The 27,740-nt window shown below is 36.8% G+C and overlaps 2 protein-coding genes across 2 annotated transcripts in view; both read right to left on the reverse strand.

The window, feature by feature from the left end:
* plin6 (perilipin 6) overlaps window positions 1-12,568 on the reverse strand; it is a 31,795-nt gene extending 19,227 nt beyond the window's left edge. Inside the window, exons 1-6 of the mRNA XM_055210215.2 lie at window positions 12,333-12,568; window positions 9,595-9,627; window positions 9,212-9,410; window positions 8,634-8,716; window positions 7,877-8,114; window positions 3,917-4,107 (exon numbers count right to left, since the gene is read on the reverse strand). Coding sequence (XP_055066190.2) covers window positions 3,917-4,107; window positions 7,877-8,114; window positions 8,634-8,716; window positions 9,212-9,410; window positions 9,595-9,615 — 732 coding nt within the window. The 5' untranslated portion in view covers window positions 9,616-9,627; window positions 12,333-12,568. The remainder of the gene's footprint in view (window positions 1-3,916; window positions 4,108-7,876; window positions 8,115-8,633; window positions 8,717-9,211; window positions 9,411-9,594; window positions 9,628-12,332) is intronic.
* A 1,860-nt stretch (window positions 12,569-14,428) lies between these two features.
* syt11b (synaptotagmin XIb) lies at window positions 14,429-27,312 on the reverse strand. The gene is made up of 4 exons (XM_055210216.2): window positions 27,053-27,312; window positions 22,983-23,899; window positions 19,447-19,567; window positions 14,429-18,209 (listed from the first exon to the last, which is right to left on the reverse strand). Exons 1-4 carry the CDS (start codon window positions 27,084-27,086, stop codon window positions 17,899-17,901), a joined length of 1,383 nt encoding a protein of 460 aa, XP_055066191.2. The 5' UTR covers window positions 27,087-27,312; the 3' UTR covers window positions 14,429-17,898.
* Between the last annotated feature and the right edge of the window lie 428 nt (window positions 27,313-27,740).

Genomic DNA, 27,740 nt, shown 5'->3' on the forward strand with positions numbered 1-27,740 from the left:
CAGCTGCTCGCGCCAGTCACGTGACTCGCGCTCTGCATCTCATGCTGTAACAGATGCACGCTCATCAACTCGTAACTGTAGGGCCCGTTGTACAAACTACATTTATTTTAATTCTACATTTATTTATTCTAGAGATGTCTTTTTCACAGACTACATAAAGGGCCGGATCAAATTACCTCGGGGGGCGGGCTCTAGAGTTTTGCCCGCCCACAGCGCCGCCAATGGCCGGTAGGCTGAATCGATTTATAGGATTTGATGAATCGATATTGAATTGAGGAACAAATAATTGCAATGCATTGATGAATCGATATTTTTACCCAGCCCTAGTAATAACATGGTTTAATATGACAAAACAATGGAGTATCGCTTTAAGTGTAACATTGGTATTCTTGAAATTTTTTTAAACAGACTGTTCACTTGTTACCTTGTTCTACTTCCTCTTTCCTTGTCATGTTAGACATTTGATTGGGAATTAAAGACAATGTTTTATTTGAAGTTGTTAAACACAGGAACAACTGTACATGAATAATTCACTATAAGCTGTTAGGAAAATCTGATAATGACAAGGAGAGTTATTTGTACTATTTTGGCTCTTAAATGGTTCTGTGCATAGTAGAGCTGCACGATAAATCGCATGCGATACCATGCACATCTCGTCAGTTCCTTGATTGGTAGTGGATCGCCGTCGGCTGCTTTCGGATGGAGCTGCATTTGCTGCACGGAGCCGTAGTTCACTGACAAGCTGGGCCATATCGCATGCATGTCGCAGGCAATACGTCCGCGATAGTAAATGCGAGGTTGCCCCGAATGTCGGTGAACTATGTCTCTGTGTGGTGGATGCCGCTCCATCTGGGGGCGGCTGATGGCGATTTACTACTAATCAAGGAACCGGCATTACTTACAAGATGCGTGTGACATTCACATGCGACTTATTGTGCAGCCCGAGTGCATAGAGAAGTTTGCACGTGTTTTTGTGAGCTGTATATTTTAACATTGGTATTCTAGAATTTTTTTTAAACAGACTGTGTTCTTGTTACCTTGTCCTGCTTCTCTTTCCTTGTCATGTCTGACATTTGATTGGGAATTGAAGACTTTTATTTGAAGTTGTTAAACACAGCTTATAGTGAATTCTTCATGTACAGTTGTTCCTGCAATGAAAATATCTGATACCATTCTCTAAGAATGAGTCTGTGCATAAAGAAGTTTGCATGTGCTTATGTGAGCTGAATATATGTGAGGGTTTTTCTTGTAATGTTTTCATATCTTTGCAAGGAAAAATAAATGCTGAGAGTTTCAATTTTGCAGTTGTGTTGATTTCATTTAAAAAAATCTGGTTTCAGGCAGATATCTAGAACTTCTTGTCAAAGAAAGCAATGAAGTCTAATAAACTCAAAAAGTTAAGTTGTGATGTTGAGGAAAACTTACTATTTTATGTCAATTAGACTTTGTTAATGGTTGTGAAAACATGAAAAATTAAGTTCAACCAATATGTTTTTAAGTTTACTTAACAAAAAAATCTAATTGCTTATTAATTGATATGGTACGTTGGCCCAATTTACTGCAAGTTATTTCAACAAATACATATAAGTTGAGTTAACTTAACTCCTAATGTTGGCTAAACTTAACTGGGTCAATGCAATAAGATGACTTGACCAAGTCAAGTTGTGTCAACAAATCATTTTTTACAGTGTAGAAGAACCCTTTCTAACCCCACCCAAAAAAACATTTCTTTACACACTGTAAAAAATTCTTTGCTGCCTTACATTTTTTTAAAACTCAGATTTACAAGTCATATTAACTTAACATTATTTATCTTGACTAGAGATGAGTTGTTATAACTACAGATGAGTTTATAAAATATGGTTTAAAAAAAGTCAACCTTATTTCACAAAAGGAGAAACAGAAAGGTTCAGCAGATGTTGAAGGTTTCTTATGTAACCATACAGCCAAAAATGTTTCTTCTGTGGCATCGTTTCTGTTATCATCGTTCATCATTTCTAGAGCATTTATTTGTTTATTTGCTTAAGATGGCACAGTTTTCTTCAGGAAAAAATCTCACAGAGTTGCCCTTAAACATGATGTCTAAGGGCGGAGAGCTTTCTCCAGCAATCTCCTCATCTCGTCTCTTGCCAGTGTGCTATCTGTGTATGTGTTCGGGTGGATACGTTTGTTTTTGGGTCTGGAACACATGTTGCAACCACCAAACGGCACGTAGCATTAGATCCCATGGGATCATGATTATCCTTTGTCTAAACAAGCATTCTCAAAACACTATGGCCTGGCTCTGCTTTTCTCAGAAAATATAAAAAACTGCCTACTTAAAATAATACTTTTCCATTATTTGAAGCCACTTTAAGTTACTTGACAACTAACCTGAATAATACCTCTGATTACTTAAAGTTGATTACTACAATTAATTCACAGTGTTGTTGACACAAAATGTTAAAGCATAATAAATTTGGGTTGTATCGTTTAAATGATCTTAAGTTATTTTTACTGAAAAACAGAACAAAAATACTAAGATTTGAGAAAAAAATCACAATTTCTAACTTATCGGGTTGTGATACATGTGTCGAACATGTCCGTCTCTGTCTGAGTACAGTAAGTCTCAGGGGTCTTGATTTAAAAGAAGTAATTATAGTTATTTATTCTGTGTGGGTGAGTCTAAGAATTACACAGGAAGACCCCGAGGGTGGCACAGGGCAACTCGACTGACTTGAAGCATGGTAAGCGGCACGTAGAGTCTCTATTTTTGAACCAATCCCAAAAAATAGGGAATGTGCCTTAAGTTTGAGAATGTCCTGAAAAGGCCTGTGCCGACATATCACTTGTATAGTTGAGATTTTCTCAGACATGTCTCTATCTATAGTTGTTTGTTGTTTCACCGACTAAAATGTATGACTCATGTCTCCAAATAAAACATATAAGAATCTAAAAATTGCTACATTTATGGGAATTGTCCTCCTTTGTCCTAACAAACTATAATAGGCTATATTTCACTCTGTGCTTTAAGACAAAATTCTAATTTTATAACAATTTAGTACCGCTGCTGTCGGGAAGCTACTTGTAAAAATACGCCAGGACAGGATTACAAGAAGAATGTTTTGAACATTATGTTTTGATAAGAATAAACTTCAGCTCTTTGGCCTGAAAGCAAAATGCTGTGCTTGGCACAAACAAATACAGCTCAACAACAAACATCTTTATTATTAAGTATGCTAATAATAATAATAAGTATGCTTTATTATTAAGTATGCAGTTAATGATCTGCATTTATGACAAATAAATATTTTAAAAAAGTATTAGAAGATAATGGCCTTTAAACTGTCAGTGGTCTGAGTTCAGGATGGATGTCTACATGTGTTATGAGCTTCTAAATAGATAATTCACACAGTGTTTTGATCGTTTATCATATATATATAGCCACAGGCTACGGGCACTAATGGTATACTGTGTGCATTATTTATTAATAATCATCAGACATCTTTCTTCAAAAATAACCAAAATGTATTGAACATGCATAATTTGATAAGAATCTCTTTAAAAGTTTTATTTTATTTTTTACATAGAATAATGTTAAATTGTATCTGTCCATTGACCCTCAATGTGCCTTTCTTGACAATGTGGCAATTATGCTTTAGTTTTGTCTGTAGGGCAAATAAGAGCATGTTAAATCTGCAAGCACTCAAGTCTCATGTTTCAGGACATGACCTGTTACCCATTTAAAATATTATTAGACAAATTAAACTACTTATGTATAAGGACATTGTCGGGTGAAAGGAGGCCCACAAGGGATTTTGGGAGTGATACAACACATTCTGATTTAGAAGGATAGGAAACAGGGTTTACAGTGTATTTTGTGTCTTAAGATATGTTACGGTTATGGATTTTAAATATTTTTTGTACAAGGGCCTACCGTTTCAGCAGCTTCCCCCAGTTTCTGCAAAACAGTGTCCACTCTTTCTCTCAGTTTCATCAATCTGTGGTGCAGCTGAAGGTACAAACACAACAACAGGCTGCGGACACGCGTCCACATCTGAGGCTCTTCATCTTCTTCACTATCATCCTCATCTTCATAAGTCTGCACTTGTATCTCCCACTCACGATCTGTAAAAGGAAACAAACGAAACAATATTTTAATATGTTTTAAAATTAATCTAAATTTATATCAAGATTTTTAGGATTTAAACTTAACTCAGTGAACTTAAAATAAATCTGTAATATTATGAAGTTTCAAGAGTTTCTGAGGCCATAACCGTGTACAGTGAGACGTTGTAAATGCCAGATGACCAGAAGAGCACAAGTCGTCCCCTTGGAATTATAAGGTTCTATCTAACATTTTTGTCAAAATTGAGTTATTCACATATTCTTACTCTGTGACAACTTGTTTACATTATGTGATGTTTTATTTTAAGTTTTGTACATTTTGGGACGTTTTATTAAAAAAACAAAAAGGTTCTATCTACAAAATCGAACTCTAAGTTGGCTCTATAAGGTTCTATCTGCGTGAGCTAATCAGCACTTCAAATGCACAGAAGGGGACCAATCAGGATCAACTTTATGGGGTGGTTTCTCAGACAGGGATTAGCTTAAGCCAGAACTAGAACTTAGTTTCATTAGAAAATATTTACCAAACATGCCTTACTAAAAGTATTACTTGTGTGCATTTTGAGGCTAAACAAAGGGTACAGGTACTAATGTATTTTAAGATATGTCAGTGCAAGTTGTTTTCAGTTTGGACAGCTCTTACATTTATTTTATTCTAGGACTAGTCTAATCCCTGTCTGTGAAACTGTCCCTATATGTGGTGTTGCTGGCTTTGTCCTTGACGACAGGAAAAATCACAGACACACAATATCTGTGAGGATTATGGCACGCAACGCAAAGTTTTTAAGAAACCTTAAGATCAACAGCCAAATTTTAGGCAAGTTCACCCTACTGTAAAATCCAGCTTAAGCTGGTGAGATGGTTTTAGCTGGTCTCCCAGCTTGGTTTTTGCTGGTATTGCTGGTATAGCAAGCTGGTCTAGCGGTGTTTTGGTCAGTTTTTAAGCTGGTCTAGCTGTGTTTTGGTCACTTTTTAAGCTGGTCTAGCTGTGTTTTGGTCATTTTTTAAGCTGGTCTATCTGTGTTTTGGTCATTTTTTAAGCTGGTCTAGCTGTGTTTTGGTCACTTTTTAAGCTGGTCTAGCTGTGTTTTGGTCACTTTTTAAGCTGGTCTAGCTGTGTTTTGGTCATTTTTTAAGCTGGTCTAGCTGTGTTTTGGTCACTTTTTAAGCTGGTCTAGCTGTGTTTTGGTCACTTTTTAAGCGGGTCTAGCTGTGTTTTGGTCACTTTTTAAGCTGGTCTAGCTGTGTTTTGGTCACTTTTTAAGTTGGTCTAGCTGGACTTATCTGGTCACGCTGGAAGACCAGCTGACCCACCAGCTTGACCAGCTTTGCCAGGCTGGTTGGACCAGCTTACACCAGCTACTGCTACCTTAAACCAGCTAAAACCAGCTACCAGCTTATGCTGGTCTTTGCTGGATTTTTCAGTAGGGGCAGTCTTTTTTTAGGTCTTGCTGAGGAGATTGTTTTCATAGTTAGACACCACACAAGCCAGCAGTGCTAGCTTCTTAGTTCCTGATATTAAGAGGCAAGCACAAAGATAAAAAAATACAGAAAAAACAAACTAACCTATCCTACCCCAAAAAAGTGTGTTTACAGTAAGTTATGATTGTTATGTCAAAATGTAAACATGTGAAAGATTGTTAAAGCAGTTACCTCAGTATTAAAATGATTTCAGAATGATTGTAGCCTGTAGCTGCTCAATCCTACTGAAAAATCCAGCAAAGACCAGCATAAGCTGGTAGCTGGTTTTAGCTGGTTTAAGGTGATAGTAGCTAAGTCCAGCTAGACCAGCTTAAAAAGTGACCAAAACACAGCTAGACCAGCTTACTACACCAGCAAACCTGCTAAAACCAAGCTGGGAGACCTGCTAAAACCAAGTTTTGAGACCAGCTCAAACCAGCTCACCAGCTTATGCTGGTCTTAGCTTGATTTTTCAATAGGGAATGGTATAACATGCTAAACAAAATTGTCTATTTTATAATGAACCCGACATATACAGGAGAATGGTAGAGAAACTGAGGCAGAAGAGGGAAGCAGCAATGTTGTAAAAGAGCAATGTAAAATCACACTTTTAGAGATAAAAGTGCTAAAAATAAAAATATTAAATTTCATAGAAATGATTAAAATGTTACTTTCTAACACATGTTGAAAAATTGTTACAATATTAATTTTATATTTAATGTTTAAATAATGTTTTTGCAGATAGAACCTTATAATTCTTAGCAAAAAGTGTGGTTTTAGAATTAGAAGGTTCTATCTGCATTTGACCCCTTCCAAAAATCCAGATTTAGAAATTTGAGAGGATTTTGATATTGTATATTTAGAATGCATTTAGGGTCCCTGTTATTTTCATGTTTGAAAGAAACTTCTTCCCCATGTAAGTTTTCCTATATGTAATGCAAAAACTTTGAAGCTCAATATCTCAAAACTGCTCAGAAAGCAGATAGAACCTTATAATTCCAAGGGGACGAAGTGTTATTGCGACCTCTTGTGGTTAAATTGCATGTAGTCGCAGGTTTAGCTCGACATTCAGCAAACTTAAAATAATTTAAATTAATTAAAACATTAAAATAACATAATACGAATGTTGAAAAATGGTAATGGATTTTATTTTGTGTAACTGTATTTTTTATTAATAATAATAATAATAATAATAATAATAATAATAATAATAATATAAATGAAACAGCTCTCACTGTAACTATTTTTATGCTGAACAGTGGTCAACTATTGAAACGTCCTAAATAATAATAAATTACAGTTTGTAAATAGGTTTAATTCCTTACCCATATAGGCCTATTCACTGCACGAAAAAATATATTTTCTTCACTTCTAGACACAGCACAATTCAAACCTGACAATTCATATGCAGTTAACAGTAAATAAGGTGTTTATTTTATACAATCGTTTATAAATCTTTCACGTTTTTAAGCGGCGACAGGTGCTGTTCTAAAAACGAGCGCTTGAGGGCGCTTTGGAAGCGCAAAGATTTTTTAATATGATGTAGGCTACTTTGGTTGCTATAATACAAAACATCTGCGGAAGAAGACATACTGTCTTTTAAGTATCTGAATTTGCAGATAATTTGTTTAATCAATGCATATTAATATTGTGTATGCAGTGTTATATGTAGTAATCAACAAGTTATATTAACTTTTATGTTGTTGTTCAGTAGTAAAGGTAGGATGGTCCGGTTTGTTTGTGTAGTATTTGCCCCGCCTGTCCTCCGTCGTGATTGGACGGCTGGATAAAAAGTGACTTTACCAACCAGTAAAGTGAAGTGACTTTGCCCCCCCCCCCCAACGTACCCCACCCTGCAAGCCAAGCCTATGCATGTAACATATTAAAGAGGACATTTTACATGAGATTTTAAGATGTCAAATAAATCTTTGGTGTCACCAGAGTACGTATGTGAAGTTCTAGCTAAAAATACCATTTAGATAATTTATTATAGCGTGTTAAAATGGCCATTTTGTAGGTGTGAGCAAAAATGTGGTGTCCTTTTAAATGCAAATGAGCTGATCTATGCACTAAATTGATTGGATAGTGCAGATTAAGGGGTGGTATTATCCCTTCTGACATTACAAGAGGAGCCAAATTTCAATTACCTATTTTTTCACATGCTTGCAGAGAATGGTTTACCAAAACTAAGTTACTGGATTGATCTTTTTCATATTTTCTAGGTTGATAGAAGCACTGGGGACCCAATTATAGCAATTAAACATGAAAAAGCCATATTTTAGGAAAACAACACTTGTCTCATACTTACGTAGTGTGGGTGGCAGAGGTAGATAGTACGCTACTGCTGCCTCTGATCGAGTGAGAAGTTCATCCAGTCCAGCAGTTACAACTCTACCCGCTGCTGACTCTTGAGCTGCCGCCAGGAGGCGCCAGCTGAGATCCACCAGTTCATCCAATCTGTGTGCGGCTCTGTCAAGCTCATCATTTACACGAGACTGCGCCTCATCCAGCCTCGAGAAGAATGCATCCTTCAGATTAGCAACCACCTCACAGGAAAGAATGTCAAGTGAGTGTCAAGATATATCACTGTTGCCAACTCTCACGCATTTGGATGGTTTGCCACCCGCCACCAAACACCACAAGAAGAAGATTGTGCTCATGTTTGGCCGAGGCCTCTGCATTCATGTTAATAATCGTTCAATTTCTTGCGAAAAACAATCGATTGGCTTCACAAGACATTGATATGTCATCAATAGGGCACCAGGAGTTTATTTTTGGGGGTCAACTATTCCTTTAACTGAAGAACTGTAGATAACAGTTATCTCAATCAGTTAAAGTTTCACCCATAAATTAAGATATTAACAAGTTATTTTAGAAAAAGTTGACCCATAATTGACAGTTGAATGCTGGGTTGATTTAATCCATTGGATAAAAGATGGACAAACCCAACCTTTGGGTTTACATTAACTTAGAAAATGTCCATATCTGACCCAACAATGAATTGAAACAACCAAGCATAGATTAATTTAACCCAAAGTTGGTTTAAGAGTGTATTATACACTCACCTCATCTGTGGGCTGCTGGAGGATAGGGAAAAACTTTTCTAGTTGTTCCAAACCTACCAGTGCAAAACTGTTAACTGCCTCAACTGTAAAGGCAAACACACAATTAAATAATATGTTTCTATATTGAATAAAATCCTCTCTCATTTGTAAGTCACTTTGGAAAATAGATGCTTGCTACTTTATATGAATAAATGTAACCTATAATAATATATTTGTATTCCTATAGCTCAATTTTGTATAGCATTGCATTAGCAGTGCAACGGTCATAAATTGAATTCCCAAGCAACACATACTAATAAAACAATTACCCTTGAATGCACTGTAGGTTCCTTTGAATATAAGAATTTGTCAAATGCATGAATATAACATTTTAAAGGACTACTAGTGGATTTGGTGGCTACTACTAAGGGTATTTGTTACATTTTGAGTTTGACCTGAACTCACATTGGTGCATCTGGGCCAAACATTTAACTTGTGTGTCTGTTGTCTGATTACTTGCAGTAAGCATTAAATTTCGATTAAAAACGTTTAATCCCCTGATGCTTGTCAGATGCTGTTTATAAATGTAAGGAACTCACTTTCTGGTTCAAGGTTCTGTAGAAAAGGCGCTGCTTGTTGCAAGGCTGCTGTGGATGCACTGCGGACACCCAGCTCAGCTACACCCCCCACAAACCCGAGCAGGGGATACCGACCCTTCACACCCATGTAGACAGTAAAGGCCTGCTGTAATGCCGAGCTGACAAGTGGCAGTTTTATGACACGCTTTAACACATTCCCCTTAAGAGACATAAAAAGTGTTTTAGAATATGTGTGGAAGAGACTGAGATGATGAAGTTTATGAAGTGTGGACTAGATGTATGGAGTTAAACAGATTTTACAGATTTGTTATTACTGCTGTACTGTTATACTGTTATGATTAACAGATTTATTATGGGTGTATATATTTACTTTACAAACGTACCTCATTGTTTTCTGTAGACATGTTTGCTGTTCTCTATGGAAGCAGAACAAAGAAAAAAAAGATTTATGCACGTATGCGAAAAGGGAGAAACCTAGCAGCTGAATCAAATTCACCCGGAAAACCACTGGTTAAAATTACACAGTTATTTAAACAACCCAGCATAGGTTCATTTTTGGATTTGTTCCTTTTTACCCAACCCTGGGCTGAACCAACATTTTTACAGTGTATATTCATTCAATATTTACATTTTTTGTGCAATTAGAGAGAATGTTCACATGTATATTCATGTTCATATGTTATGTTAATTATTGCTTCCCATTTATTGTTAGTAAAAATTCTTCAGAATTTGCAATTTGTGAACGTGAAAGCTAAACCTGGAAACTTGTCAAACTTTAAACACTGTCAATATCATGCAATTTGGACAACATCTGTACTGTTCTTTATTTAATACGTTTGCGACATGAGGATCTCAGCTGATGTCACATGACAAGCCTATGCTAAACCCATTCGTTGTGCAGATTTCATTAGATATCTAAACCATGGGGCTCAGTACCTGCCATCGATCAATGAAATACTTAAAAAAATCTGGAAGTCTGTGCTGTAATTTGTGTCAGTACTTTTTAGTAATACAATGTTTTAGTTATTGTCAGAAAAAATTAAATATAAGAGTGATGACAGAAAAATCAGTTCATTCAAAGTACAACTTAAAATCATTTATGAACTAAAAACGTAAGTGAAAACTGGTATGTTTCAGTGGTGTAGATTTATTACTGGTGCCCCTTAAATGCCTTTTCTATAGTGCCCTAAACAGTCAAACCAAAACCAATTAAATTGTACAAAACAGGCTTTAATCTTTCAAATATATCTTAAGATCAAACTAAATACAGATCAAAGGACTTTTTGAAATATTATCATGTGGAATAAAATCCAAAACTGTGTCAAATTCTTACAGCCCTTTTTTTAATATTAAAGCTGTTGCCTTCAACTTGCATCACTAAGCGGCAACTACCAGTGAAAGTCAGCACAGATCAAGTGCTTACCTCAAATCTAATATTAAATCTAATCAACAGAAACAGATGTCGAAAATATTTTTGCACCTTGTGTAATTTACTAAATGAAGCAAGTTAATACACCACAATTTTTTTATTTTTTGTCTCAACCTAATTTATCTGCTTAAATTTTAAAAAAATTACATGAACTCAATCATTTTATATTGGGACCACATTAATGATTTTTGTTGCTATTACTTACTGGGCCGTGAATCTGTATTTCCCAGCAAGGTTTGCATGCAACTGCCTTTGGAGAGTCATTTTTAAAATTAAGTGTTATTTTATGCATTTTTAGGTAAAGAGAAAGACTTTATACTGTTTAATGTTTGTTTATCTTATTGATTTAGAAAAGTTTACGCTATATTTTTTGAATTGTTTGGTTACCATCCTGCAGAAGAGTGGGGCTTGTGGTTAACTTGTGGATGTGACGTACGTACTTCTTTTAAAGAGCACTAACTGTGTTAATGCCTGTTTGAAGATCAGTCTTTTCTCACATGTTCATCCAATGTGTCATTAGCATACTAAAGTGTGCTTATGCTAATTAGTATAGAAACTGACAATTGGTTTAACTAGACTTTTTTGTCTGAATGAACTTGCTTTGTCTTTGTTGAACAGACCAGAATTCATTGCGTGGAAAAGTTTTCCTTAACTGAATTAAGTTTATTGAAGAAGATATTTTTATGACCAATGAAAATATATTTGAAGAGTTTCGTTGCAAAATGAGATAAATCCATTTTTTAACATTTTTGTCAAAACATGTTTATTATTATGTTATCATGGTATTATTTTGTTTTATGGTGCTACTTAGCTGTATTTTTTAAGTTATGAAGGTTTAAATCAAAACAAACCAACTGCAGTTGCATTGAAATTAATTGGAATGCACAACCAAAAAACGAGATTTCTGAACAATTAAAAAAACCGTGGTTATCTCGTTTTGCAATGAAACTCTATTAAGTTGGTGCAACAAAAGATTATTTGTTTAAATTAACTTATTGGATTCTTGTTGTACAAGCCTAAACTAATTTTGTGGAATTTTTTTCCTTAATTCAATTATGTTGAATGAACAAACAATTTTTTTGAGTTTAACATTAGTGCATGATTAAATTGTTTCATCAGTAGCTAAAAGCAGTGCAGAAATTTTTCAAATCAAGACCAGACATAATTTAAGCATTATCAATCTTGTGTGAATTTGAAACAGCTGTCACTGTTCATTCTTTAAAAAACAAGAAGATCTAAGGTCATAATCATTCATTAACCTAACAAATAACATACATGGGTAGCAGATCCCCGATCAGCATTCAACAATTGCATCCTTGTACATTGTAAAAAGTGAGAAGTTGTCAACGTGAGCAGTTTTTTCAACTGAATTTTCACAAAAATATTATTTTTAGGTGTTACCAATTAAAGTAAAATTTGGCCAACCAAAATTTCGGTGCCACTACCGCTATCAATACTGTTCATGGAATTTATAATTGGCTACATATCTTTTCAAGATTGAAGTAAACTAGGCATATACAAATATGTTACATCTGAACTGAATATCTCACAATAAGCCATTTCTAAACTCTTGTGTTACAGCAAATAGTGTGTTATGAATTGTATTCTTATCTTTAAGGTGAATAATTATTTTGAAATTGTAATATGTATAAACAAATACAAAGATCAATATTGCAAGTGTTGTAAACTTACTGTTTGAATGAGGTCTCCCTCCTCTGTCAGCAGTGTTTGAACTGAAGGTTTCGTTGATGGTTGACTCAGTCATATTTCATGGTAGGTGCATGTGATGCCCCTCTTTAAGGGTGCGGCTGGTTCACATACTGTATGTTGTTTGATAATAATTGGTTTTCACAACGGTCACAAACACAACTTTGTAAGAATTTTCTATGAAACCAGCATTTGATTTTATCTGTTTCATTGACCTCTTTCTTGCTGTACTTAATAAAGTGACCCTAAGAGAGTATTCAAATTACTGTACAATGGGGAAGTTCCTTTTAAAAAATTGAAATAAGTACCATTTAGGTACAGATATGAGTACTGTGCAAAAGTCTTATGCCACAATGCCAGAATTAGATTTGTTGCTTTTTGCAATGTTGTAGTGATCATATATAATTGTTTCTCAGCCTCTTTAATAGAATACATGCAGAAAATACAGGAAATGTGTATTAAAAACTGTATAAAATATAAACTGATGTGTCAAGTTTTTAGGATAAACTCCCCTTCCACTTGAGCAATAGGCTTTATGCCCAGCTGCACTACTTCCTGAACTTCAGCCAGCTCCTTATTTCTTGTCTGCCATTATTGGACAAACTGATTAATCCAGGTGTGCCTGACCTCAGTAGTCACAAACAAACTGATTAATCCAGGTGTGCCTGACCTTAGTACTCACAACAACAATAATCAGACACACCTGGATTAATCAGTTTGTCCAATAATGGCAGACAGGAAACAAGGAGCTGGCTGAAGTTCAGGAAGTAGTTCAGCTGGGCATAAAGCTTATTGCAGGAAACTGCAAGATCTCTTAAACCTAAACAAAATTAAATCCTAATTTTAAAGAAATTAGGCTTTTTACTTTATTCTGCTCAAAAACGCTCAAGATGTGTTTAGTGCACAAGAAAGGTCACACTAAACACTGACGATGCCTAAAGAAGACATTTAGTCCTGAAAATGTTTTTTTTTTTTAATTTTGTACACATTTCCTGTATTTTCTGTTTGTATCCTAATGAAATAGTTTGAAAAATAAATATGGATGGACATTAACATTTCTTAAACAACAAGTCTGGTGGTGGTGGCCTAAGACTTTTGCACAGTACTGCATTTAGTACTAATATGCACCTTTGAGATATGCACTCTCTCATATGTAAGCTATCTCTGGGGTACTAATATGAACTCTTTAGATGCAAAGGTGTACTTTTTGAAAGTGTACCGCCCCAGTGACAGCTAGGGCCAATTTTTTTGTTTCAATTATAAAATATAATCTGAACTTGGATGAATATGTCTTCTGTTTACCGAGGGTCTAGTCCGATTTTATTTACGTCATATTGAGTGTTGTAATTCAAAAATGAAATGGATTGTCAGATGCTTGATGAAAATCAATCTTTTACTGGAGATTAATATTGGTCACATTACGTCTCCAAGTCATATAAGGAAACCCTTCACAATAGCTCGAGTCGAAATTGGACTGTATATCCTAACTTAATGTTTTCTCAGAAATCTGGTAAATGATGCTTGGACGGCCTGGGAAATTCTCAGCATGACAATATGCGTAGCATCTCATTTCCTGAATATGTTAAGCACTTTATTGACCACATTACCCACTTAAATGAACAGTATGTAAGAAATGTATATAATTATAATTATGTATATAATTTTCATTTCAAATACTTATACCACTGACAACAGTGGTCTGGCCAGGATATTGTCATTTTAAAAGTGGAGTTGCAGCCCTGTTGTCATTTTGTGTATTGGCCACCAGTTGGGTGACTGCAGTACCAGTTTTAGCCACAAGTTTTGTGATTGCAATACCAGTTTTGGCCACAATCCTACATACTGTTCCTTTAAATACTGATGGCAACATTGAAATATCTGAACTGTTTAAAGTTAATTGAATTAATAAAAGAGACAATTATATTTTTATGTTATTGAAATCATATCTACAAGTACAGTGATATGTATTTGTAGGTGATGGACAACCATTTTGCCCTAAAAACACATCCAGATGCATTTGGAGTGTCAAAACACTTTAATGATCCCACAGACATTATGAGCTGAAAAATTCAAAGAGAAAATTCACTTGTCTATCACGTTTATTTTGCACATTCAGTGTGTGTTAAGAACATACAGGTGGACGTGTAACATTAGCAGAGATCTCACAGCGTTCGCAGTATATGTGAAATAATCACAAGATTTTCATTTGTTTTTTAGTTTACACTAATACAACATTTTGCACAGAGAGTTTCCTGCCAATTTATGTTTTGACACCAAAGCAGTTGTGTGGAGACCACAAATGATTTCGTTGTTTTTTCCTGTGTTTCTCACATGGCTTTTTGGACATCTTTCCATGATCTCATAAAGGGATTTTGTACATGAAACATTACTGAGTGAATGTAAATGTGATACAGGAAATGTAACTTCAAAGCTTTTATCCATTCAGAATTATAGTGTACACCACATCTATCCAATACTTTTATGACGGAGAAACCATGTGCCATTCAACCAGTTGATGGCCAGTGGCTCATCTGTAGGACATTCATAAAGATCTAAAGGTGTGTGATGTTTGAAAACCAGAGATGCATTCATGTCAAATGCATGCAAAGCATTGTATCAAGAAAACTGTGGGTGTTTAGCATTTTTCGTGTCACATGCTTGATCTTCTTGGCGTATTATGACTCCATATGGAGAACAGTATGCTCTGTGCCAGACTGAGACTCCAGGCTTATGAATGTAACAGTGCAGAGCACCACAGACAGCAGTAGACTCTGGGGCGGATCTAGTGAGGATAAGCTCCGGAGTCTACAGGCACACTGGCAAACCATCTGGTTGTTGAGAAAAGCAGTCAAAAAAACAGCTAACAACATGGTACAAGTCTCAAATACATAAAAGTGAAATGTAAAAAAAGGTTGAAAACCCTAGACATTAACTTTGTAAGAAAGTAGAGGTTCTGGAGTGAAGGTAAATAGATTAAGGAAGCTAGATGTCTGTTTATATAAACTTGTGTTATGGCTACAATTTCCCCTAGACTTTATGAATATGAATAATAAAAATGCTACATTCCCTTCCTTCTCCCAAATATATCATACCAAGGAACAAACTGGCAGAGATTTCCAACTTTTATGTGTAAAGTACTCGAGTATTTTTACTTTATTATAACGTACATTTATCAGGGTGTTTTTCTGTTACTTCAATACATTTTGAAGCATAATATCCACTACATTTCACATTAAATATTTTTACACTGTAAAAAATCATTGCTGCCTTAATTTTTTTGTTGAATCAAGTCAGATTTACAAGTCATTTCAACTTATTATTATTATCATGACAAGAGATGAGTTGCTACAACTTAAAAAATGAAGATGACTTTTTTCAACTATATTTTATAAGTTATAACAACGAACTAATTTGTAGTTATAACAACTCATCTCTAGTCAAGACAAATAATAGTAAGTTGAAATGACTTGTAAATCTACCGAGCCCCTAAGGTGACATTGAAGTAAAAAAAATCTTTTAAAAAAATCACGTGAAACTATCGCGAGGGCACGCGCGTGCACGTGAAACTATCACGTGCACGTGAAAACGAAAGTTTCACTTGCGCACAGGAAAGTTTCACGTGAGCATGCGATAGTTTCGCATGCACACACAAAACTAAACTCGATAGTTTCACGTGCGCACGCGATAGTTTCATGAGCGCACGCAATAGTTTCACGTGCGCACGCAAAACAAAACTTTATTTAATTTTTGCTCCATGTCCCCTTAGGGTCTCTGTATAAATCTGAGCTGATTCAACAAAAAAAATTAAGGCAAGAAATAATTTTTTACAGTGTATTTTTAATTTACTAGTTACACAAAAATCTAGTACTTAAATAAATAAAAATTCTGTCATCATTTACTCACTCTCATGTTGTTACAAACCTGTATAAATGTCTACGTTCTGATGAACACGAAGGAAGATATTTTAAAAAATGTTTGCAGCCAAAACGATCATGAACCCCATTTACTTCCATAGAAAAAATAATATTATGGAAGTGAAGGGGGCTCATGAATGGTTTGGCCACAAACACTCCTCAAAACATCCTCCTTGGTGTTTATCAGAACAAAAAAACGTATACAAGTTTGTAAAAAAATGAGAGTGAACTATGCCTTTAATTACTTTATCTCAAGTAAAAGTTTATATAAAAGTGAAGTATTCACTGAAAAAAAATGATTAATTCAATTTAGTTAAATTTTTTTAAGGTAAGTGGTTGCAATGAATTTATTTAAATATAGCTTAAATAAATTGATTGCGACCACTTACCTCAAAAAAATTATTGAGTATTTTTTTTCAGTGCAGGTAAAAAAATACTTGTTTTTATGGAAAAATTGCAGTATTACGCATCGGAATAGTGAAGTAAGAGTTTGCCAAAGAAAAACAAACTGATAAAGTACAGATACTTGAAAAAATATACTTGAGTAAAGTAAAAGATTCTTGAATACTTTACACCTCTGTGTCTATCTCTACATAATCCACATTTAAAACCACAGATAAAAGAGAATCTAATGTAATGGCATAAAGAAATCTATAAAACAGTGGAGCTCTGTCAAATAGTAAGATGAAGCTCTGGTGTATGAAATTTAAAAAGATTGACATTCAGAGTGCATAGCAGTGCAGAATAATCATTTTCAGGGCCAGATTTATCAAAGGTGAATGCTGAAATCTGTGCACAAGCAATAAGTCTGGTCCTAAAGGGTTATTATAGCTGTGGAGAATGTGACACGGCAAGAATCTCTAAAATTTCTGTTTTTAACATTACGGTCAGAGTAGAACAGAACAATCATCCTTTAGTGTAGATCATACAACCTTTGCGTCATATCAGTGCTATGCTGATTCAATGGAGAATCAGTATGAATCATGAACTGATCATCACAAGGTCATCTGAATGCGAGTAACAGGATAGGCAGAGAAATTAAATTCCCTACACCAAAAAAAAGAGCTCACAGGCTCAGCACACATAGAGATGATGCTTATTTAATGTGTGACAGCATCACAGAGCCACAGTTCACACAATGCCCTGTTTTGTCGTGTTCTCAGGGTGAAACATGAAGCATTAATACATGCGATAAGTGCAGAGAAAGCCAGTGCATGGGCAGGTCTGTAGACAATGTACGGTTTCAGACAATTACAGAAACCTCAGAATAAACTTGTAACAGTCTGTCAACACGTCATGTAATAATATTATATTTTGGTCTCGGTTATTAGCATTTATGATGCATGTTTGTGTTCTGATTTATACTTCTGGTGTGCATACATGTATACGATTGAGAAACTGTCTGTACTTGTACAGAATTAGTGTCATATTTCTTTTAAAAAGATTATTTCCGAGGCCCATCATCATAACAGGAATGATGCACAAGTTGGCTTAAGTCCTTTTTTGTCGCACAAGTCCTCTTGAAGATCAGTTACCTTCTCCTTAAAGTTGGCAACAAAGGCATCCTGTTATTAAATCATGTTTTCTGTGTGCCTGTGTCTGAGCGTGTGTAGAGAGAGAGAGAGTGCACTGAAGCTCTAATATTCGATGAGGGTGTGCCACTTTGAGATTTGGCGTCGTGGATTCTGGCAGACCTCCTGCCAGTGGGCGGCGCCAGAGGGACAGGGGCTGTTTGTGCCGAGCACCAGGCGTCCCAGAGCCTGGTTTTTAGTGGTGCGGTCAAAGTCCATGACCAGGAACTCAATGGAGATGTCTGGCAGTAAATCGGCCGGTACATCGTAGATGAAGGATTCGTTGAAGACAGGGTTAAGTGTGCACTTTTTCACATGCGTTTTCTTCTTGGCGATGCGCTTGTGGCCATAGAAGACGTTCAGCTTCACGTAGGGATCTGGGAAAGAAGACAAGACAGGTTAGGTTAGATAATCAACTATCTTTGCTGAGCGAACAGGGTGGGCCATATATTTATCTAACCATAGAAATGTATTTAACCAATATTTAACCATAGAACCATATTTAAAGGAACAGTATGTAGGATTGTGGCCAAAACTGGTATTGCAATAACGAAACTTGTGGCTAAAACTGGTACTGCAATCACACAACTGGTGGCCAATACACAACATGACAACATAAACATCAGTTGAGGGCTGCAACTCCAATTTTTAAATGACAATATCCTGGCCAGACAACTGTTGTGAGTGATATAAGTATTTGAAATGAAAATGATTTCTTAATGTCTAGTGACATATCAGGGCCATTTTATGATTAATTGAGATAAATTTCTTACATACTGTTCCTTTAACAGTACACAAATAAATCATACTATGACCTTTCCTGAGATCATTCTTTATAAAGAGAGTAAATGTGACCTGTCTGTGAAATCCAAGTCTCGTAATCTAATTATTAAGAGATTAGGATCATCATATTTCAATTTCATTCATTTTACATTGACTTTGTAATCTTTGACATGACCTTTTTGTTGATGTTTGAACTGTTTTCAAACAACGGACCGTAGCTAACTCCTCCCCCTCCCACTCCCTTCCATGCTTTCATGAACGCGCCTAACCCCCACCCTCAAATCCTTCTTGTCGTTTATTGGCTGGAACACTTTGTTATCGTTTCTGGTAGTAGGTTTGGCCACTTTGAGTTTATTGCAGTTTGTGGAGCCTATAGGCTGTCTACAGAGATCGCGTTTTTTTACAGTTTGATCAGCGGACAGGCAGCAAGCAGATAATGAGGAGATGTTTGCTGTATGTAACCAAAAAATGTTTTATGGTCTAAAACGCGTGAATTCGCTTAGAGCACCTTTAACGGACAAACTTTTTTTACTAAATTGTCTCCGACGATGACATGTTTGTACGGTGACTGCTACCATAGCTTCTCTATGTGTTTTAAAAGCGAGGGGTGAGCAGTGTACTGAGGAGTTGGTTGCAATTCACAACATCACCACTAGATGCCGCTAAAATTTACACATTGCACCTTTAAAGATATTAAGGTTATCTTTTCACAGAATGTTACATTATGTAGGATGATTTTATGAAGAAAACAGTAAATAAATAAACTACTAGAATTTGTGCCCTTGCCTGTATGTATATGTGTTTAGGTGTGTATGAGCAGAATATACTTACTGCCAGACAGACCAGTGATGTCCACTTTTGGAAGATGTTTTGCTTTTAACACCACCACACTGAGTCTGTGAGAGACGGGCTGATAGGAAAGAGAGACCAGAAGCTCTCCACGACTTTCACACTGTGGAGAAACAAACACACAAAGTAAGTTACAAATGACTTGTTTCTCTCCACATGCATTAATACAATCCAGATAAGACCAGTAGGTATAACTGGCATGGATAATGTTGCTTAATGAAACTACTATTTTTTTTAGGTAGACTGAATACACAACAGATGTAGAGGTATGAGTATACAGTAAGTACCTTTGATGTACCAGTATTAGGGGTATAACGATTCTCCAAATCCTCGATTCGATTACATTTTTTATTCTAAGGTCACGATTCGATTGGATTCTCGATTTTTACTTTTTTTTTGAAAGACAAAAAATGCTATGCCATTATTATTTATTATTATTATTATAGTTTCACATTAACTTGCACATTGCGTGCTTTTCCTCGCATGAGGGTTTGTGGGCTTCACTTGTAGCAATTGAGTTATAGCAATACACCCCTCGTGTTTAAAATAGAAATCTTTGAGAGGTTTTTCCCCCGCTATTTTCCCCCGCTTGGCAAGCATAAACGATCCCATATTTTAAATCTTTAAATCACAAATGTTATTTTTTTGTTTAACATTTTTATAATACTTAAATATCAGATGAAACATGTTTTTTATAAAAGTGAGATGATGACACATTAATAATTAATAATGTGATTTATATTTACAGCTCTTTCTAATGATCTTCAGCTATGCGGAGGCACGCGCTCATACGTGTGCTTATGGGTAGGGATGCAGCGATTATAGATTTTGATGGTACGGTTATAGTCTGATAAATAACCACGGTTGTACGGTTATTACGGTTATTAAGGATTCATTTATTTTACAACATTAATGTATAAAATCACATGAATACATTTTTGAACAATTGCTAAATTCTTCTGTATTTCCAGTTTGTGTATTTTTTCTACAATTCTTGGTCAAAAGATAATAATAAAAATAACTTAGCTGGCTTTGACTTAAACAGTATAGGTGCCTTTGAAACCTGTAGGCTATTCATTTTAATGATCTTTTGAATAAATGTAATTTTACATTTGGACTGAATAAAGTTATATTATTTTGGTTAGTATTAGTAAAAATGATAAGAGCCTCTACAGGGTCATCCTGGACCAGGTACTGAGAGTCATTTTGACAGGTGTAGCTTAATATTACACAAAAATCAAATATAAATATTAGGGGTGGCAAGATTAACGTGTTAACTCGTGCTATTCATTAATTAATCATTAACGCGTTAAAATAATTCAACGTAATGAAATGCAGTCAGACCACCAGGAGCCCCGCCCGGGTTTGATCCGCGAGCAGGAGGTTTTTAATGCTGTGTGGCTCTTTCACGTGCGCGTGCAGGTGCGTGCGCGCGCACACACACACACACACACACACACACACACACACACACACACACACACACACACACACACACACACACACACACACACACACACACATACAAAGCAGAATCACCAAGAGGCGCGTGCGTCATGATGCACTGTATGACGAAGCTCCGCGTTCAAAAGAATATGTGCGCGTGACGCGTCTCTTGGTTTGTCCGTGCACGGACAAACCAAGAGACGCGTCATGCACGGACAAACCAAGAGACGCGTCACGCGCACATATTCTTTTGAACGCGGAGCTTTGTCATACAGTGCATCATGACGCACGCGCCTCTTGGTGATTCGTGGATCTGGTTTGTGTCTGCGTGCGTGAAACAAAAACACGCGGTGTAGCGAAGGCTTCACGGTTACTTAACCGTGACATTTTAAAGCGCGGTTAATAGTGAAACCGGTTAATCGCTGCATCCCTACTTATGGGACTGTTTAATCCCACTCAACCAGCCGGAGGATGAACACATTTATCAATGACTAAGCCTCTCTGTATAAACTGTGGTGGGAGGATGAATCAGACACTGTGCAATGAGTCAGCGCTGACCTCACAAGTGTTAGACACAAACAAGTGCTAGTACTCAGATCAAATAAATGAATAAAATATAAAAATACAGTTAGAAAGAGGAAACAGTTGAATTTGAATGTGAAACTGATCAAACTTAAATAAATAAAAATATATATATAAGATTTAAATTTTTAATTTAAATAATAAGGCATGAGAATCTGTGCTATATTGTGAAGGCAGTCACAGCCATATAATGACATTAACCGATCAGCATCCAGGAGAAATGGAAACTCATATTATATTGAATTATTATGTGTATTTACTGTATTATAATCGCACTTCTATGGTTAAGTATAATATCAATATTATATTCACTGAGCGGCAACCATAGATATATATATATAAAGGCTAGATGTGTTACGGCGGAGTCTCTTACGTCATCACCTGGCGGCCATCTTACCACAGGCAGCTCGCTCACTCGTAGCATTGAGTTTAATGGTGCAGGTACTTTTAAATGACCACAACTTTTTTACCAATTTTCAAACGGTTTGGTTTCTTACAAACGTTATTAACGTGGCTATAATTCTGGATGCTTTAACATGTTTCATGATTTTTTTTTTATAAGTATGAAGTGTCAGGTACATCTTTGACGTTTATAACAAACCAAACCATTTGACAATCTGTAAAAAATTGTAAAGCAATTTATGGTCATTTAAAAGTACCTGCACCATTAAAACTCAATGGTACGAGTGAGCGAGCTGCCTGTGGTAAGATGGCCACCAAATGCGGACGTTCCACTCAATTGGCCAGAAGCGCGGGCGAGACATCTAGCCTTTATTTATATCTATGGGGGCAACCTTCTGATCTCTCTGATTAGGCCAACACGGAAGTGATTTAAACTGCTATTCATCGACGGCCCGCTAGAGGCCCGGACAGGGATTAGACTAGTCCTAGACTAAAGAGCTGTCCAAACTGAAAACAACTTGCACTGACATATCTTTAAATACATCAATACTCTTTGTTTTGCCTCAAAATACCTAAAAGTAATGTTTTTAGTTTGGCATATTTGTTAAAACTAGTAATATTTCCTAATTAAACGAAGGCCTAGTCCTGTTTTAAACTAATCCCTGTCTGGGAAACCACCTCAATATGTTTACAGCCTGGTACAAAAAGTGATTTTGGTCTATATAGCTAATTTTGCCTTTAATAACAATGTGAGGGGGGTGAATTTTTTTGTAACTCATCTGTTTAAATGATATTAAGCCTTAAAGTTCTGCATAATAAAGGGCGTGGCCACTTGAGTGATGGTTAAACTGCCAATACTTTCACTAGAGTCAAGCTAGGTGGGCGTGGTTTCGGCAACCAGCCACCTCAGCTTCACCCCAGTCCAGCATCTTTACCCATTTTCGGTTATCCGCAAGTGATGGCCGGTGACGCGCTGCCAAGATGGTGACGGCAGGCACCGCCTACTATTGGCTTTAAACAAGCTTTTCACAAACCTATGGGTGACGTCACAGACACTATTTTTTTTACAGTCTATGGTTTTCACGCACCTGCATGTTTCGCTTAGTGATCTGCTGAGTGATATGAACACGTCCCGTACTGGGATCCACTCCTGCCAGCGGGATCATCGCCTCTCCAATCACGTCGTCTCGTGAGAACCGGTCAAAGCTCAGAACCAGGAAGTGCAATGTTAGATCTGACAGTGAGCTGTACGGCACGCCATAAAACGTGAAGGTCTCGTCAAACGCGGGTTCCAGAGTCTTCCTCAGCACACGGGTCTTCACTCGATGTTTCTTCTCCGGTAGAATTGTCATCTTTACATAAGGGTCAGCGCTGCCCGATTGGCCTTCCACCGGCGGTAATCCCCGAGCCTCCAGGATGGTGACCACTAAGGCCTTCTTTGGGAAGTTATAGTCGACGGCAATGCTAAGATCCCCGCGCCTAGGCTCATCACTAGGGGTAAAGGGTGTGGCTGTACTGGAAACAGTGGTACTGGAGGTCTGACTGCTGCTTGCAGAACTGCTATCCAGACAGCAGTAATCGGCAGACACTGGAAGTTCTCTCTCCAGCCTGGGAACCTCACTGGCACCTTCCCCGAGTCTCATCTGCATCTCTTTCTCTCCCATCAGGCCGCCTTCTGCTCCTAAATCCATATCTACCAACACCGCCGGGTGGCCACTGCTGATCGTATCCCCGTCAGTGGTGTGAGGCCTGGCTTGCCGAGCCAACCGTATGATCCTGTTGTTGCTGGTTAGCGTGTCGGGGTAGATGCTCATTCCTTTCAGCATGTGAATAAACTTGTACGGAGGGTCTGTTAGAAGGTCACCATGTTCCGATTGGATGCCGTGGAGCTTGTAGTTCGTCCTGTTGTAATGTTTCTGACAGCAACTCCACAAAAAGATTAAAGCAATGACAGCAACGACCAACACGCCAGCACCAATGAACCCGGCCAGAACCGGAGACATATCTGAGAGAGAGAGAGAGAGAAACTTGATAAACAACTTCACATCAATTTCTCTATGTTCACTGTGGCCTCTAAATTGTTTGCAGATTTAGAAATATCTTAGGCCGGTTTCACAGACAAAGCTTAAGCTTAGTCTAAGACTAAAATGCATCTGACTATCATGCACTATCATGTCCTAAACACCAATAATGTTTCTTTTTCAATTTATAACAGCTACTTAAATGTTTTAAAGCAACACTAAAGAGTTTTTTTAAACCTTAAAATAACATTTTCAAAAAAGTTTTAGTCGTTCATCCACCCGAAACAGGGTGAACAGCACTTTCACATTCGCTTTGCAGCCCTCTATCAGCCAAAACCGCACTAAAGAAGTTTCCAACCGGCGGGTCGCGGTCCTGTAGTTCAAGTGAAAACTACAAAAACTTGCTTTGCGGCAGACCTACAATCCAATCAGAGCCAGCTTTGCTTGCAATAGGCTAAATTATTTATGACAGTGGTAATGGACAATTCCACTTCCAACCTGTAGGGGGAGCAAAGAGCAAAAACTCTTTAGTGTTGCTTTTATTAACCTAAGGCTTACTACTGGCTTAATCTGAGCCCTGTTTGAAATAAGGCCAATGTCTTTGTTTCACAATCATACAGTAACAATAGATGTTATATTTTACATTAAAGTAATTAATGAATAAAAAACACTTGCAAATATCAGATGTGACAAAAGACCAAAATACCACTCAGAAAACAATATTATGAGGCCATTAGAAGTGACCAATGTTTTGCTAAATGGATATGTTTTTGATCTGTGACAAAGATTTAAAAGAAAAATGGTATGGAAAATTGTGATATTCTAGAAATAATAATAATAATAATAATAAGGAAAAGATTCCACATAGCACCGAAAGAGCAGCAGAATTGTTATACAGCCAAAAATGACAATAAAGGGGGTAGATACAGTGAAATAGAGATATTGCTCAGTGCTTCTGTCAGTCTATTATTCTCCCTCCTCCCCCAAAACCGAGACAAAGACCCACACCCCACGCGTTAAATGACGTAAGACTTTGAAAGGCTTTAAAAACAGCTGCTACAATTACCTGGAAACATCCTCTGGGATATAGACACGCATGAACTAAAAGCACACGCATAGATATCCAACTAGTCCACACATGGCTCATATGTCAGGCAGATCTAACAAATCACCGGCATCACATAAACACAAGTTTGAGTTTCAATGACAGCAGTGAGGGCTGAAAAGGTTTGGATAAAAGCATCTGCCAAATAAATACATGTAGATTGCATTTGTACCTCTGGGAATTAAATCTCTGAATGACTTTTGCATGCACTTCCACTGTACATCTCATAAATAAGGGTTGATAAAATACATTTTGAGCATATACGCATCTCTAGTCTACACTGTGGAGAGGTAAGAGTGACTATAGACATTAAACCTGATAGGTGATGTGTCTAGGGGTGAAGCCACTTTAAAATATGTTTAAATGTACAGCATTTACTGAACCTTTTTTCAACCAGTCTGGATCCATTGAGACTTCCATCTCTTTAAAAAGAGAAATCTAAAATGAACTGATTTAAAAAATTGTAACCAAAAATTGTAATGTAAAAACTGTAACATCATATTATAGAAATTGAATGTCAATTTAACAATGAAAATTTTGATTTGGAAATAAACCATATGGGATGAGCTGTTTAAAATCACATCAAATCAAGGCAATCACCCTGACAAAAATGAACACTGCCAGATGCACTATTCATGCACTTTTAGCAAAAGTGCTGTTTTGGCTCAGTATAGGCCTACATTTAAATTCACACATAGGGGATAAGGTAGCAAAATCTTTCTTCCCATTTAAAATAGGTCTGACGCATTATTAGAGCATAAAACCACATCATTTATACTTCCCACACTTATACAGCCCACAGTGACAGTGGGCGATGTAACTGTGTCTGATGCGTAAATGTCTCTCAGAGGCAGGTGCCAGATGGAGGTGGGCACTGTTGTGTAGGCAACATATTCAAGCAGTCTTCTTTCTGTCATACATGCACCAAGTAACCCCCTCTTACAAGACAAACTCATGCTTTTACCTAAAATAAAATGATTATTGCACAACATTGACAAACAAATCTGAAAGAAAAACACCCAGCGTTTCTTTTAAAAGTATTATCTAAGTGTAAATGAAAACATTTCTACTCCAGTTTGGTATTATAATGAAGGGAAACTCTTATTCCACGCCCTACTGAAAAATCCAGCAAAAACCAGCATAAGCTGGTAGCTGGTTTTACCTGGTTTAAGGTGCAGTAGCTGGTCTAAGCTGGTGTTCCCAGCCTGGCAAAGCTGGTGGGTCAGCTGGTCTTCCAGCATGGCCAGCTATGTCCAGTAGACCAGCTTAAAAAATTATCAAAACACAGCTAGACCAGATTAAAAAGTGACCAAAACACAGCTAGACCAGCTTGCTACACCAGCAAAAACCAGCTCACCAGCTTATGCTGGTCTTAGCTGGATTTTTCAGTAGGGCGTCCATAATAAAAGACTTTATACAGTTCAGCACTTTACATTTATAAGTGGCAAGAAAGTAATTTTGAGCCCAATGTTTGTGCCTTTACACTGAACACACACTTCAAACTCTTATATGTACACAACAAACTGCACCTGCTCATTAGGCACCTGTGTGCTACACTTCTGTCTTGTTGAACACAGCTGATGGCAGTTAATATTATAGCTTAATGTGTTTCAAATGATCAAGTCATGTATAAATGATTACACCTGGATGTTGCTCATTGATTTTTAAGGACACATGGGTGGAGCTGGGCGCTTTTGCGTTAACAAACAAAGGGCTCTCGCGGGTTCAGTCCGGAATAGACATCACGTCATTCTAGCTTTCCATGTCACTGCGCATCAATCCGTTACAAAGTGTTCACAAACGCCAAGACAAAACCTTAGGAATTGCACTAAATCATTACATAACTGAAATACATAGCACCTATTGATTTAGATTAACAAGCCTACATAACCCAAGCCTTTTGATAAAAAAATAAGTACATGGCATAAATAAATATCTTATAAACTTAATAAAAATCAGCTCTAAGCTACTCCTCAATGCGTAACATTTTGTATATCCCGGTCGGGATGTGTCAAGCCCGCTTTATACTCACCGTACGCTGCTCGTATTTCGGTGATATCAGCCATTTTGAGGGATGGGCGCGCTCCGATCAGAATATTAGCAAAATAAACAATTGATTCGATTATATTCGTTTATCTGAAGTAGTTTAGCTGTTTCATGACTACACCAGCAGCCTACATGATGTGATCGCTAGTGTCTGATCCGTACGTTGCTTTTGAGGCCGTCGTGGGATGCTGAGCGCAACGATGGATGCTGAGCGACGGGATGCACTGCGTCAGATTCAGTCTGACTGTAAGTACCGCCCACCAGCAGCGCTTTCATCTCGTGGACAGCATCCAAGATCGTGCTGTCCTGTATTTTCACATCCGCAGGTACACAAGTTACATAAACCAGAATAAAGAAAGACTTTATTTCAGGAAACTGTCTTTGGTTTAAAAGAGAAAGAAAACCATGAAAAATATCATGTTTAAACTTTAAAGTCTTGGGGGGAATACATTTGTGTATAAAGAACAGAAAACATTGATTAAATTATGAAAATAATTTAAGACATACAATAAAGCAACATACAACAGTTTTGCGCAGATCTCAGATCAGATTACACTAAAAATTACATTAAGGCAACTTGGTATTTGTTAATTTTTTAAAAACATGTCTCATGGTGTTCGCTATAGGCTATTTTAATTTTGTCAGATGTAAATTCATATAAAATGTGCATTTTC

Source organism: Misgurnus anguillicaudatus, chromosome 10 (assembly GCF_027580225.2).
Source record: "Misgurnus anguillicaudatus chromosome 10, ASM2758022v2, whole genome shotgun sequence".
In the NCBI taxonomy this organism is placed as follows: Eukaryota; Metazoa; Chordata; class Actinopteri; order Cypriniformes; family Cobitidae; genus Misgurnus; species Misgurnus anguillicaudatus.

Excerpts from the sequence above, each read along its gene's own strand:
- syt11b (XM_055210216.2), bottom strand. The coding sequence starts at position 27,086 with ATGGCTGATATCACCGAAATACGAGCAGCGTACG. Across the intron at positions 23,900-27,052 it reads CGAAATACGAGCAGCGTACG|ATATGTCTCCGGTTCTGGCC; the intron begins GTGAGTATAAAG and ends TCTCTCTCTCAG. Across the intron at positions 19,568-22,982 it reads TCACTAAGCGAAACATGCAG|TGTGAAAGTCGTGGAGAGCT; the intron begins GTGCGTGAAAAC and ends GTTTCTCCACAG.